Source organism: Formica exsecta, unplaced genomic scaffold, assembly GCF_003651465.1.
Source record: "Formica exsecta isolate Colony F162 unplaced genomic scaffold, ASM365146v1 scaffold614, whole genome shotgun sequence".
In the NCBI taxonomy this organism is placed as follows: Eukaryota; Metazoa; Arthropoda; class Insecta; order Hymenoptera; family Formicidae; genus Formica; species Formica exsecta.
In genome coordinates this window covers 414,990-430,511 of record NW_021853375.1, presented here as the reverse complement: position 1 = coordinate 430,511, position 15,522 = coordinate 414,990, and the positions used below count along the sequence as shown (strand labels likewise).

Below are 15,522 nucleotides of genomic sequence, written 5' to 3'. Positions count from 1 at the left end.
AGAAAATGATTGGCTAACGTTTCGTTTTTTTTTTTACTCTGCCGGACATGTTGCTTTAACTAGTCAATAACCGGATATCCGGACCAGATTTTTGTCATACTCGATTTGAAGAGTGCTTAGTTGGACTAAAAAAGTGTTTTGTTTGGTTCCTCGTCGCATTTCTAAGAATTATATAAGAATCATATTTTCTTATGTTCCACACTCTTGAAATATTAAAATAGATAAATAATATATTGACTAATTCTCTTATTTTAACATGTGCCGCACGCATGCGCGAAAAACCAATCTGTGTCGCAGCAGTGCGTAAGAGCCATAAGAATGATCCTTTGACGGCGTTCTCAAAAATGTAAGGCTGTATTCGCATAAGCGGATGTGTAAATCGACCTCAGTTTATGCGATAAAAATACTACTCGTTCGTCGGCGGACTATAGCTTGAGGTAAATCTAACGATTTTTTCGCCATCACTGTATAATCTTACGAAAAACGCTTATATATCGCGAGATCAGGCGTTGATCTTGTTATCCGCACTAATAGTATCGCGTGATACACCTTATTGTCACTGATATCGACGTGAGTTGCATCGAAGTTTTGATGACAAACTCCATATTTGCGAATTTTTACCTTCTATACACAACGATGTAGAATCTTCCGGCGGAATCGTTTCGGTTACGATTTTAAGCGACATCGTAACATCCATAGTCGATATCAATACGCTGTAACGTATCATGATAGTTGTGTAAAAGTTATGATTAGAATTCCTATCGTGCTTAGCGGACTATTTTTCGGGTAGCTTTGTTGGACGCCATAATTACCACATTCATTTCTACAATAATACTCGTGCGAAAAATTCACGCTGATCATCGCGTAAACCGTCTGTCTATGCGGGATCGACTTTTTGCCATGAAAAGTTGAATGTGTAATTTTTTATCTTGGATAAATATATCTTTACGACTTTATTCGAAAATCACTTTGACATATCTTAGATAGGACATGATTAAATCGGCACGTGGATAGATCTTAAGGGCTTCGTGTATTCTATACTAAGATCTAATTCTTCTATAATATAATGATACATTTATTTTTCCATTTGTAGGCCAGTAAAGATGCCAGAGTTAACAGAACTTGACAAGGCGGCTAGTTCAGAGCCTACCAAGGTAGAGTTGGTAGGTATCGGCTCTGCGACTGATTCAGATTCAGACGATACTATACCAGAATTAGAAGATGCGGGCACTCCTGGCACTGTCGGGTTTCCCGGCACAACTGTCACTGGGCTTCCCATTGATATGGTGTCCAAGGCTAAGCAGAGTCGTGGTGAAAAAAAGGCCAGGAAGCTTATGAGTAAATTAGGATTGAAACCGGTATGTCAATTATTGAAATATTCAATATTCTAACAAACATACTTTTTTTTTACGTATAGTAATTTTACTTTTTTTCTTGTGTATATAGGTACAAGGAGTCAATAGAGTGACTATTCGCAAATCAAAGAATATTCTATTTGTCATAAACAAACCAGATGTTTTGAAGAATCCAGCTTCAGACACATATATAGTATTTGGTGAAGCCAAGGTAAGAAACTTAATTTACTGGCCGTATGTAATAATAAACATTATATATTTATTTTGTGATGATTTAATGGTTTCGCATATTATTAACAGAAAATAAATGTTGACAAATACCTTGGCAGACTGATATTTAATGATTATTTGTATTTGTATTAATCTCAAGTAATATAAGTTTTACATTGCAACCAATTTTTTCCATAGATTGAAGATCTCAGCCAGCAAGCTCAGGTTGCAGCGGCTGAGAAATTCAAGGAACCACCAGTTATACCAGCGACTGAAGCTGGTGGCAGTACTACGGTAAGATATGTTTAATTATGATTAAGATATATTTATTTGGAAAAAAGTAATCAGAGAGAGAGAGAGGTCAATAGAGTGACTATTCGCAAATCAAAGAATATTCTATTTGTCATAAACAAACCAGATGTTTTGAAGAATCCAGCTTCAGACACATATATAGTATTTGGTGAAGCCAAGGTAAGAAACTTAATTTACTGGCCGTATGTAATAATAAACATTATATATTTATTTTGTGATGATTTAATGGTTTCGCATATTATTAACAGAAAATAAATGTTGACAAATACCTTGGCAGACTGATATTTAATGATTATTTGTATTTGTATTAATCTCAAGTAATATAAGTTTTACATTGCAACCAATTTTTTCCATAGATTGAAGATCTCAGCCAGCAAGCTCAGGTTGCAGCGGCTGAGAAATTCAAGGAACCACCAGTTATACCAGCGACTGAAGCTGGTGGCAGTACTACGGTAAGATATGTTTAATTATGATTAAGATATATTTATTTGGAAAAAAGTAATCAGAGAGAGAGAGAGAGAGAGAGAGAGAGTATGTAATATTATATAATGTTATTTCTTCATTTTGTTACACAAGGTTGTTGCCCCTATACAAGAAGAATCAGAAGAAGAAGTGGATGAAACAGGTGTAGAGGAGAAGGATGTTGATTTGGTTATGTGTCAAGCTAATGTGTCGCGAGGGAAAGCTATTAAAGCTCTTAAAAATAATCAAAATGACATTGTCAATGCTATTATGGTAAGTTTAAAAAAATGCATTCACACATGCTTTAAAATTTCTGCATAATTATATGATATGATGATTATGCTTCAAAGGTTTCGCTTACATATTTTTATCAGAATAAAAATTATGTTGAATATCTTGGCAGACTGACACTTTTTATTGCTAAACTATGTTCGATAAACATACAGAGAAACGAGAATCATATTTTTTTCCTCTTATTTCAGGAATTGACAATGTGATGAAATTGCTTAGAAGTAGGCTGTACTGCGAGTAATTGACGTTCCGAGATCATAATTTTATCATACGCACATCATCACAGAAAACACCATTCTTCCTTTTATTCGATTGAAAAAGTGATCATGATATCGGGGAAACTGGATACACCTGTAATTGTCTCGAGAAATTCAATTCACATGTATATACAAAATTCGTGTAAAAGAAAAGAAAAATAAATACATTAAGATCACTATATGTCTGAGCCATGGTCCAGTCACAACGGATCGCCATTTTACAGGCTTTTTAAGAAGATACCGAGCAATACTGCGATTGCACATATGTGTATAATTAAATATAGGTACTATATATAATATATATAATTTATTGTTAGTATTATTGTTATAGTATATTTTACTTATAATTGATTTCAAATGCTACAAGTGTCCAATTCACAATTCAATATTTCTAATACTTTAAATAAGAAAAATATAGGTGTGATAAAATAAAATATTGAATATTAAAATTTTAGAAATTGCATATGCGTTTACTAGAGGAAGAATACTATATATTTATCCGATAAAAGAAATCATCTGTTGATAATATAGTTGATTGTGAAATTTAGCATTAATCGAGTCGATAACTGACATATATACCTTCAATAAGATTAGACGAATAATACGATAAAAATGATAATTTTTACGATAACTTTAATTGCGGAATTAAGTTAATATAGGTGACATAAAATATACCTAAAAGAAATTTTATCATTTCAGACATATATACTTTGAGCGGATTAGTGTACATAGTTGCCATGAGATAGCAGCACGAGCAGCATTTTCAAGCTCCGTTGTCGTCAAAGTGATGCGTGTGAGTGGTTTCATGTAGAAGAGATTAATCTGTAGTTCGCAGATTTGGATTCGATTCTGGATCCTCGTGGTTTTTGAGAGGTAAATCTTTTTGTACATTTAAAAATAGATAGATTAAAAGCAAATACGATATAAAATGTTAAAAATTTGTATAAATTAAGAACTCGATAAAAAAAAACTTACTGTCTCACTCTCTCTTTCTTGTCTTATAATTTATTTTATTATAATTATTTTATTGTGTGTGTGTGTGTTGTAATATTAATATTTTATGCAACATTATATAATAACCTATTATTAGAGATTTATATATTTTTTATTTTAGAGTTGGCTCAAGAGAGAAAGAGAGTGAGATACATTATATATTTATAATAAGCTCTAATTTTACATTAATACATTCTAATGACAAGGTATCATAATTATTTTCGAAACAAAGAGAATCTCTCTCTCTTTTTTATGTATGTATTTTTATACATAGAAAAATATATATAAAGTTCCGGATTTTTTATTATTCGACACGATTATATATATATATTTCCTGGTATTCTATAAATATCTTTTGCGACGTTTCGATCATAGATATAACGCGTATCTTGCCGATATCGCATACTAGGGTACTCTAATGTGATCGTGAAAAAAATAAATGCTGTTAGGGTGATCTCACGCCGCGGCACGACGATGTTCGTGAAAAGTTTTATAAGCCGTTTCGCGCACGTGTCGTCGCCGAATATCCGCGAGATGGAAGAGGGCGAGGAGAAGGATGTCGGATAGCGCGATATTACCGCGTAGGAGAGACACGCTCCCACGTCCGGGATTCTCCGCTAATATTTGAGGTCTCGGTCTCGTATATGACCCGCTATCCGCTATCCGGTGACATCTGGCATGGATCTTACGGCGCATTATTGCCCGCGAGAAACGTTCGCAATATTGTCACGTAATAAAGGAGCGGTTCCGGGAGAGGAGCACCTGGATCGTATATGTAAACGGTCGTATCTCGTCCCGCGTGTGCGATGGGATACACGATCGTATTGGAAAATCACTGGGGAATCTTCAAATCACCAAATCATTGAGATATATCGAGTGTAACCGAAAGTTTTGTCGATTTGCAGGATTTGCGTTTTCCGAAAGTAGTCGTCGCCCGCCTCTTTCCGGATTTCATCAGAATTCCCTTCGATTCCCTTCACACATGCGCTTCGAAAATTCGAGTGACTACAAAAGAGTGAGTACAAAATCGCAATTTGATTTTATATCTTTGACAAACGAGTGAACATCGCATTGAATCTTCATCACTACCATTTCATGAGATATTTTTTCATAAGTAAGATATACCGATGAATATATCGCTTATAGTTCGGATCGTATATCGTTCGTATCAAGATATTGACAGTGGATATCGATCATTCGAGCGCGCCTATATATAAACGGCATATAAGAAAAAAAAAAAAAAAGAGAAAGAGAGGAAGATAGGAAGAGGGCCAACTTGGCCGAGATCCGTTCGAGCGGATCTCTGATTGTTCCCTTAACGATCGGCTGACAGCGAAGACGTATGTCAGTGCCATCAAATAATGCGTGTAACGTCGGTGTGCACGCACACGCGTGCGATTCCGCGTCGACACGCCCGTGCACGCGCGTATGCATCTTGCACCGCCACGTGCACGTACACGGGCAAGCGTAGAAATGTATTGGTAAATGCCTCGCACGCCGCCGTCGTCGCCGTTTCGCCGTACGTCGGGGACATCTTCATAATGTCGCGTACAAACCGACCGTCATGTCGTATCATGCCTCAAACAAACGCCGACGACGTAATGAAGCCGGCCAACGCGACGAGAGAAACTCCCAATCTCGTACGAATCAATATCGATCCTTATTTGAGGCTATTCGTTTTAAGTCGGAGCGTTCTACATAAGCGTTAAGGATGTTTTGATTGTACAATAGAAGTAAAAAAATTGTCAAATTAAAAAAAAAAAAACATTTCTTACGTTTATATCGTTTGAAAATTCAAATAAATAAATCCGGATTATAAAAAGAATTAAAGTATCACAAAATAATATGATTTTTAATTTCTTCGTAAAAGAAATGATAATTATATTTTTCCTAATTTATGACAAAAACTTTTGATCGCGAGTACCCTCTGAAATCAATTGCAAGAAACAAAAAAAAACAAGTAATTTGCAGAAAGAGAGAGAGAGAGAGAAGGATAATATTTTTCTACAATTTTTAGTAAATAATTTTTAAACGAGTAAGTGGATCTAAATCAAGTTTTGCACAAATATTTATTAGAGTTTTCTTAATATATACGAAAATTTTTATTTCGTTGGCAATGTTTTTTCCTTGTCAAATTTATCAATAAGTTCTATTTGCAATACGCGATTTTCCATGAGAATCAATACTAACTTTAAACTTAAATAATTTTCAAACCGTTGTGCTCAGATTTTACACAGATACTCAAAAGAAATAGTAGAACAGTCTACGAAATTTTTATGCCTTTGTCAATGTTTTGACATATGACACATACATCCTTAATATAGGTCCTCGATCTGTGTAAATTGATAGCCAAATTTTCTGATATTTCACTTTTTATCGAGAAGGAAATTTGATACAATTTTAATAGATTTATATAAAAATCAGAAATTTTTATTTTCTTCATTTCTAGGAAAATTTGACAACTTGATTTATCGGTGTGCGTAATAATAATTTAAGTATATCGCAATTTCATTTTACATATTCTGAAATTAACATTTTTATACTCGATATAATTTTTTTATACACATTCGTAGGTATACATAATTGGATACAAATCTGATTTTAATAAACTGATGTTTCTTGAACATGCATGGAGAAATGAAAGACTCGCCTATCGGCTCAACAGGCTTGTATCTCTGCTTGTATATATGCGTTGGAGAAAATAATTAATCGCTGCATCAAGCGGCTGCGAGCGTCACGAGTAAAATGTATTAACACACCCACCCGGCGTGCATCTAATATAGCAATTGTTCTTCTTCATTCGAATTGCGTACGAGGTAATTGAAGGGCGCGCCAAATAAAATACGCACCCTAAGGAGAAGAGATGAGAAAGAGAGAGAGAAAGGTACGATACAGCCGTCAGATCTCGCGCTTGAAAGTCAGAACCGGAGGGCATAAAGGATAGAAGAAGAAGAGGTAAACAGGAATATCGTGCGAGAGAAAAAGAATCGAAGAGAGAAGGGAACGGTGGAAAGGTAGGAAAGAGAGAGGACGGAAGGGTTAAAAAGAGAGGTGGACACAGAAGCGAGCGTGAAGAGAGGAACGGAGGGAGAGGAAGGAAAGGAGAGAAGGTAAGGATGAGAGGAGACCTATCGGACCATGTGGCAGGCGCAAACGGTGTGAGTAATGGCGTCGACCAATCGCTCCCAGCTCTAAAACACGAACAGCACCGGCCGTCCTGTCCCCCTCTACTCCTCGCACGAACGCGTATAGTAATAACGAGCCGTCTATCATCGTCGGAATCATTATCATCGCTGGACCCGCGGTCCTCGTTCTTCTCCTTCGTCGCTTGGCCGGCTTCCCGTCTTTCTTGTCTCTGCCTCGTCAGGGGCGGATCTATACGAAGATTTAATGAGAATACTTAGGTTTCGATTCTCAAGCTGTGTCGCGGGATAATCCTGTTTGGAATTATTTGTCAATCTCTTTGAGTATTAGACAAAGATATAAGAGGTAGATATTTAAAATACCAAGCTGTGATTTTTTTTGTTCGAGAAAATTCTAAAAATTTTGGATCATCGCGCGCGATGGTCTGTGCAATTTTTGTATAAAATCAATAAAGTGTATATAAAATTCATTCAAACACACAAACATTAAGAACATCCATGAAATTAAATAATATATCTGATTAAATACATGTCTAATTGAAAAATTAAAAGCAGAATAATTGTTTTAAAAACTCCTTTTATATACATATACATACTATATGTATACTACATTTCTTATAATGTCTCTTTGTATTTCATCACATTTATATATATGTATATATTCAGATTTCTTAAAAAGTAATTTCAAATGCTGAAAGATTTTTATACGCTACCCCTTCCCTGTGTTATTTTTGCCTACCGTCAACTTTTCAGCAAAAGTGACGTGATGGAAGGCAAAAAGGGTATGCAAAGAACGAAGAGGGGAAGAGAGTTAATGACAAAATTATACCGAAAGTGCAACTTTGATATCCGTGAAAAAGATATAATACTTTACGCAGCCTCCCTTATCTTGGAGAAGAGGAGGAGGAGGAGGAGGAGGGAGGCGCATGCTACGGTGATGAAAACGATTGGTTGCGAATACGTGCGCGGCGACTGTGCTGCTGCTAAAAAAATGTTGCATTAATCGTAAATTGCATCGTGCGGTCGCGCGTGCGAGAAAAATTGCTTGCCGCGTGTTGGCGTGATAACGAACGATTATAATTCGGATAGTGATAAGCGCGAGCCGATTACGCGCGCGACATGTAACGAGCATTCCGCGTTGTTAAAATTTTACTATCTGAATTTTCTCTTTCTCTCTTTCTCTCCGCACTTGTACATTTTTAGTCCGTTCGTTTGTTTGAGAAAAATATGCAGTAAAAACTTACAAATTTTTAAGCATGTTATATTTATGTAACATAGATAAAACTAAATATAGGATTTTTTTTTTTCTACAAAGAACAAGTTATTTTGCATACTTGCAGTTCAAGTGTATGAAACTTGCGTTATCTGTAATGTGGAAATTTGTTTAATCTCATTATTACGAGGTGATAAGTCCTGTCTTATGCGACACGGAAATTGTGCATTATTAATGCACCGAGTATGCTACGATCGATTAGCAGTGCAATAATAATCAATGCGCCGTGTTAGTCGGCCGTTATTTAGCACCTTGTTATTAGGGAAATCGATTCAATTTCTTACGGTTAATAGTGCGCTGTTATCTTCGTATATTATGGTAATGAAGACGGTGGCTCGGTCAGAAAGATCGGGCCACAGGTTGGAAGAGATTGATCCAGATCTCCAACTCATTAAAAAAATAAAGAAAACATAAGACGTGCGATAAATTCTATGCACGATATGCACGATTAAAACTACTCGCTTGCGCTTTAGCCTGCGCACAGGATATAATCGCGAATGATCAATGAAGGCAGCTGATATATTATTATAGTATGTACAGGGTGATCAAACTTTATATCCTTCATCTCATTTCAAACGCACTTTGCAGGAAAAATTTTTATTTACGGCTTCATTATCGAGATATTCCATATTGGAAGATATATCGCGAAAAGAAGGAGGCGTTTTTGGTCAATTTTTTTCCAACTTTGTGAAAGAGTCTGTATTTCTAACAATAATTAGACAAGATTATTTGAGAGATCCTGTGTATCAAGTGTAAGAATCATCCACTGCATCATCAGATACAAAAGTATAGGGCGACTGCGCGATCGATTACCCGTGTCTCGATTGCTCATCGTAAGATCGATGGGGTTTCTTTCGAGATTGGAGAGAGACAAAATTAAATTGATAGTTTGAAAAGAGCAAGAAGTAGTGATATATTATCGGCAAAGACTCGTTAGCCGTATATCGTGATTTCGTGTGTCAAAATCTGTCTTTCGATCGAGTCAAGGATGCATCGTTCGACGAGAGTCTGCGATGCGTTAGGAGCAAGTCTGGCATAATAATATCATTGTCCGCATCATTATTCGGAATGTGTATCGCGTGGCTGGCCTTCGTTCTTTTTCCGTTTCTCGACATTGCAGATGAATATCTGTCGTAAAGGACAACGAGGCAGATTTGACGAGATAGGACGCCGGGTTTAATCATTGGATTATAACGAGAAAATTATACTAGAGATGCGACTCCGGTAAGTGATGCGTTTTTGATGACGGAATCTGTTTTATGGCCGAATCGGAGAAGAAGCGGGAAGGAGCGATAACGACCATTATAATCCTGTGGTGCGCGTATCAATTTAATGACATAGTAATTGGACCGGTAAGTAAACTACGTGTCTCGCGTGCGACTACGAGTTGACTGATAATTTCAGTCGGCCATAATTTAGCTGTGATTTTTCTCTTTATGATTAGCCAGGGTGTCTATTCAAATCTTGTAAAAAAATTCCCTGATCTTCCAGGTATTTTTGTTGAAAATTCCAGATAACGAGAATATTTAAAGATTTTTTAATGCAATTTTCTATAAAATAAGTTTTTTTATTGAACACATTTTCTAATACTTTACATTTACACGAAGGAAAAACACAAAGTCACTTAAGTTTTATATGCTAAATTTACAAATGTACTAAAAAAAAAAAAATTGAATAGTTTTTGTTAAAATAAAAATTTTTAACTTGCATAATATTTTTCATTTTTTTATAAGTAAAAATTAAAATAAAGAATATGTATTGCATATTCAATATTTTGTTAAAACATTGAATATATATAAACAGAGAGAGAGAGAGAGAGAGAGAGATAGATATATATTTAAAATATATATTTTAAACTTATAAATCACAATTTAACTTATTGGCGAATTGTCTACTACTTACAACATAAAAGTAAAATTATCAAAGAGAGAATTTAAAAAAAAATTCCCTGAGTTCTAATAAAATTCCATGAGAATTCCCTGATTCTTCAAGGCACAAAAAAAATCCCTGAGAGTTAGTTTTCCATGTTTTTCCAGGGAATAAACACTCTGTCAGATATATAGCACGCTCAAATTGCGGAAAATGTCTCAGGGTGATCGCGAACGTATATCAAGTCGCGATATCTCGTGGAGAAGGAAAAAATTAGGAACGAGAGGAACAAAGGAGGTAAAATTCTCGCTTTTCGAAACGCGAGAATAATTTCGCCCTTAGAGACGTCATCGGCCATGTTCGAGGAGTCGCGGCGGCGCGGCACCTCATTCTTCCGCTCCTTGCTCGGCTGCCGTTCTACAAAGAACTTCTCGAACAATAACGAACAAGATACGATCTTGACACAGGCAATAAACTATACTATTCCATTATTACATTTTTACGCGCCTCAGCGTTCCAGAAGGGGGTGCCTGCCAATTGTGCAACGCGCGCGATATGCGCACGCAAACGCGTAATGCTTATTATTATGCATTATTACGCCGGTAGACAACGGTAACGTATAGAGATGTTATGTAGAGATCGCGTTATGTAATGGATAGAATCCTCTAGAGGCTATTTTTATTCAACTGCAAATTTTTAGATTACTTAATTTTTAGATAATATTTAGATAATAATTTCATAACTGCTTTTAGCACATATATGTGCATGCTTGAAGACTTTGTTATAGCATTCTATCTTTGAATTCTCTGTGATCAGCACTGCAGAGAAATTTAGATGTGGAATATAAAGATATGATCCAGATAAAACGCGTATAATAATTATAAATGTCTTATTGAATCAATATTTAATATCAATTATCTAGAACTTAGTCAGACATTAATCATTGTAATAATATAATTAAATTACTATCTTAATTACGAACAAAGATTCGCACAATTTAACACATCAGACAAGAGTTCTCTATTGTTCACCGAAAAATAAATTCGATAGACTTCTTTCTTCATCGATATTTGGAAAAAGCATCATCGTGCGAGTTGTCAATTTTTTTAAGAATCCTCTGCTACTTTAGCACGTAACTGCGACGATCTCGGGATATCGGTTTCTATTCCGCGTTTTTTCTCGAAATTTTCCACCGCAGATAAACATCTGCTCCTTCGACAGAAGGGTTGTCATTGATGATCTCTGGTCGATCGCAAAAAACTTAGGATGGGCGTAGAATTAGCGAAATACCGCAAATGATAGTGTTCGTTTGTTGGAAACGGACATATAGCTTATTTCTCCTGGTAATTATCTCGAAAATGCCTCTTTTTACAAGGTAGATTCATTCGCAGTATGGCGAATTTCATAGGACAGATACCCCCGTCGTAAGAAATTTTTTTTTCTTGGATGCTCGCAATAATTGAACGATTTCTCCAATGAATGATAATATATAAAAAATTATATATTTATGTACTAACATACTTTTATGGAAGTAAATTTTTGAAATATGTGTACAGTTGCATTGACTGATATACACGTATGTTACCTTGATGTTAAAACTTTATGCTATTATAAGGCAAAAATAAAATAGTACACACAGTAGTTTACAATATAATACATAATATCGGAAGGCATATACATACATTGCAAATTAAAAAAAAGAATAATTTTCTCTTTTTCCTCTAAAAAAATTACAATTTTGCTGATACAAGACATTGCATCATGCATTGTAAATAGATGGCAGTATTTTTCGCATTCAAGGTGATATTATCTTGAATAAGAAAACGTTTGTATGCATATTATTTCAGACATTATATAACATATATTTTACAAATTTCTGTGTAATGTACCGTGTGGACCTTGTCGGTGATACCTTTTATTCTTCGAATTGTTTGTGAACGTCCGCCCCAGGAAATGTCTAATATAACGAGCATCACAATATTTAAGTCCCGCCGTTTCTTGCGAAAAATGAGATAATTATCTCACTGACCTTTTACAATATTATCCGTTCAAAACAGGCGGCGTCTTTGATCTATTATATTTATCCATACACCCAAAAAAAATCACCAAAGAATAACTATCTTCCTTTTAGACTATAGGAAGACTAGGTCAAACTTTTCTTTTCTACCTTTCGAAACTGTTCGCAGAAGAAGACTCTATAGAAACATTTTTTTTCTGCAAAATAGCGTATAAGGTTAATAGTTAAGATTTAAAAATGTCAAATCTCAATACAGCTGTAGAATTGATTGCTACATAATGATTATCAATTTACTGCATGTATTTCTATGTCTAATTATTTAGCACTCTATTTAAATTAGTGATAATACATAGAATAGCTAATTTTTCTACATTATGTTTTAAAACAATTGTATTTAATTTAATTAGCTAAAATAAGATATAATTTTTTATTATATTTTAGTATAGCCTCTCGAAATAAATTATATATTATATCCCAAACTAAGTTATGGCAATATATGCGGACAACTAGAATTGATGAACTGTCAATTTAGACACAACGGAAAGTATGACATCTGCGATAGATCCTAGATTAACATATCTGCGTTACGTTATCGATATCCAGTTTGTACGCCTCGGCGCCATTAGGTCTTCTCGCACGTCCGGCAATTACAGTCTGTCGCTCCGGGGCGATTCGTGATCGTAATAATAGCGATAAGCCCCGAAGGAAAATTCGGCACTTTCGTCGGGCTATTTACGGTGGCATTGTGTCTCCAGTCCATCGCGTCCGTCGAACGACTCTATTGAGTCGTCGTCATGTACGACACGGCCAACTCGTGTACGAATGAAAAATTGATGATGCGAACGGTAATAGGTCAGGATAGGGTAGAGATGCACGATGTACGATCGTCCGAAGATGATATATCAAAGATTGACGGATTTTGGCCTGTTACTACAGATCACTAAAGCAAGATTCGTGATAATGCTTGATACACTCATTCATTTAATTATTTAATTAAGTATTTAATGAGTAATACTTATGATGCAATAACAATTGTGTATATATATACATAATTGCTATTTATATAAATATTACTTTAAGAATTTCAAAAAACGATTTAAAAATTTCAAGGGTAATTATATTTTGCGACTTGGTACGCGCGTAAAATGAAGAAAGTATTCTGACGTGAATATTCTAATTTGCGTCCGCGCGAAGGATTAAATTACCTTTCGGATTTCCACGACTTACAACAGCGATAAGAGAGAGGTCCGAGAGTCCCTTATCCTCACTCGGCCGATCGATTCGGGCAGGTAGCTCCGAGCTTTGTAAATTACACACGTACGAGAGAGAGCACATCTCATGGGGTTCCAAGTCCCGACGCCGTTGTCAACCGCCATACACGGCAACAAATTTATACGTCGCCGCTCCGCAGTTTTCCCACATATGCGGACAAACGGGGAGTGGTAAGAAATACAGGTCGAGGAGCGAAAGAGAGCCGAAAGACATCATGCCCCGAGTAATTACATGCCCCGGGAGAGTCTGGCAATAGGATCCGACAAACACGCGCAGTTAGGAGAGAGTAGATGGTTAAGAGTTTAGGTGTGCACGTGGGAGAGAGAGAGAGAAACAGAGGTTTACATGCCCCGGGAGAGTCTGGCAATAGGATCCGACAAACACGCGCAGTTAGGAGAGAGTAGATGGTTAAGAGTTTAGGTGTGCACGTGGGAGAGAGAGAGAGAGAAACAGAGGTTCGGAGGGAATCCGCTCAAACGTTCGTTGGGCTTCAGAAGGAGGGGGATGTGGTGGATTTACCTCTATATATGCTGGCGCGTTGTGAGAGACGAGAGAGAGAAAGGGTGGGAGAAGGAGAGCTTCTCGCCGCGAGAGCACTATATTACATCATTGGCGGCCATTTTGGACCACCCAAGTCGCTGTCAGAGCATAAAAAATATGAAGTTCTTTTAGGGCCGCCTTTTTTCCGTGCCGCCAGCGGCGCGGCTCTGCCGGTTCGTACCGCAACGGAGAAAGGCGGTGCGCGAAGGAGAGAGTCGAAGACGCCGGCGTGTGTGTGAAAACAAGACGACGAGAAAGGGACAGAAAGAAATGGAGAGGGAGAGAGAGAGAGAGAGAGAGGGGTCGAAAGAAAGCAGAGGAGAAGAGAAGAAAGCGAGAGAAGAAAACGAGTTGAAACTGAGACGAAGATTCGTGAAGGATCGGGAAGAGAGAAGATAGAAGGATGCTGGGGGGGACCCCCGATCATGTACTAGGGATCTAAATAGAATAGAAGTCCGATAGGTATAGATTTAGAAAACGAGGCGCGGCTAAGGGGCGATCGTAAGGAGGGGTATAAAAAGTGGATAGAGAGAAGATTGTATGGGAAGGCGTGAGGGAGAGGAATCTGAGCATGCTTGAAGGAATGAGAAAAGAGGACAAGGGTGGAATAGAAGTTTCGAGCGCGGTCTAACAGTGTAAAGCCTGAAGACAAGTGAACGACGATAGATGAAGATGGAGTGTAAAGAATAAAGGAAGAATGTCGAGAGGAGCATATTTTAAACATCGAGAAGTAATAAAAAGATATATCGCTGCGACGAGAGATATCGAGATAAACACACAAAGTGGAACGTAGTATACTGAATAGTGAAAGCATTGATTATGTAATCGATTGAATCTAATAGATATGGAGATACGATAACAATGATATACATATACGTAGGGCAAGTATGAGACCTGAGCGCGAGATGCTCGAAACGTATCGCGGAAGTATGGGAGACAGAGACAGATAGTCGGAAAAAGAGAATCGCTTGGGGTTACGAAGGGCAAGCGTGGCAAGAGCGAATAGATAAACGGAGGGAAGTATAGAAGGGAATGCGCGACGCGCAAGAGATAAACGGACGGGGAGATAGGGGCAAAGGGAATACTCTTATGCGCGGTGAAGGGCAACTGAAGTATTCGGTGAGATAAGGTGGAGTCGGCCCGAGCTGGATGAAATAACAGAATTAAATGGATAATCTTAATCGACGATGGTTTTCGAATAGTTTCATTTGTAAACGGATGTGTCGTATATATAGGACGAGCTGCAGAGAAATTAGGCACTTTTACAGATAGTAAAGAGATTATGTTTAAATTAGCATAGTAAGATCACAGAAATCTGTGTTACTGTGATAAAAAGAGAAATAGGCCAATGTAACGAAATATATAACAAATTAAACAAAGAGTAAACTTATTATATATCTTAATATTTTTGAATATTTCTGTTATAACATGTTATTTTTTTCCCAATTTATTTATTTGTAATTAATTTTCGGGCAGTAAAAATCTGAGATAATATATAATCTAATAAAACATGTTATTTATTTATATA

The 15,522-nt window shown here is 36.5% G+C and overlaps 1 protein-coding gene across 3 annotated transcripts in view; it reads left to right on the top strand.

Annotated features, from left to right (window-relative positions):
- Window positions 1–251: 251 nt before the first annotated feature.
- Window positions 252–15,522, top strand: part of LOC115242659 (nascent polypeptide-associated complex subunit alpha) — a 58,698-nt gene continuing 43,427 nt past the window's right edge. The window contains exons 1-6 of one of the 3 annotated variants that reach the window (XM_029819113.1): window positions 252–437; window positions 1,094–1,358; window positions 1,447–1,566; window positions 1,764–1,859; window positions 2,454–2,612; window positions 2,822–3,066. In XM_029819113.1, coding sequence (XP_029674973.1) covers window positions 1,104–1,358; window positions 1,447–1,566; window positions 1,764–1,859; window positions 2,454–2,612; window positions 2,822–2,836 — 645 coding nt within the window. In that variant the 5' untranslated portion in view covers window positions 252–437; window positions 1,094–1,103 and the 3' untranslated portion in view covers window positions 2,837–3,066. The other 2 variants (XM_029819114.1, XM_029819116.1) reach the window with 2 other exon arrangements.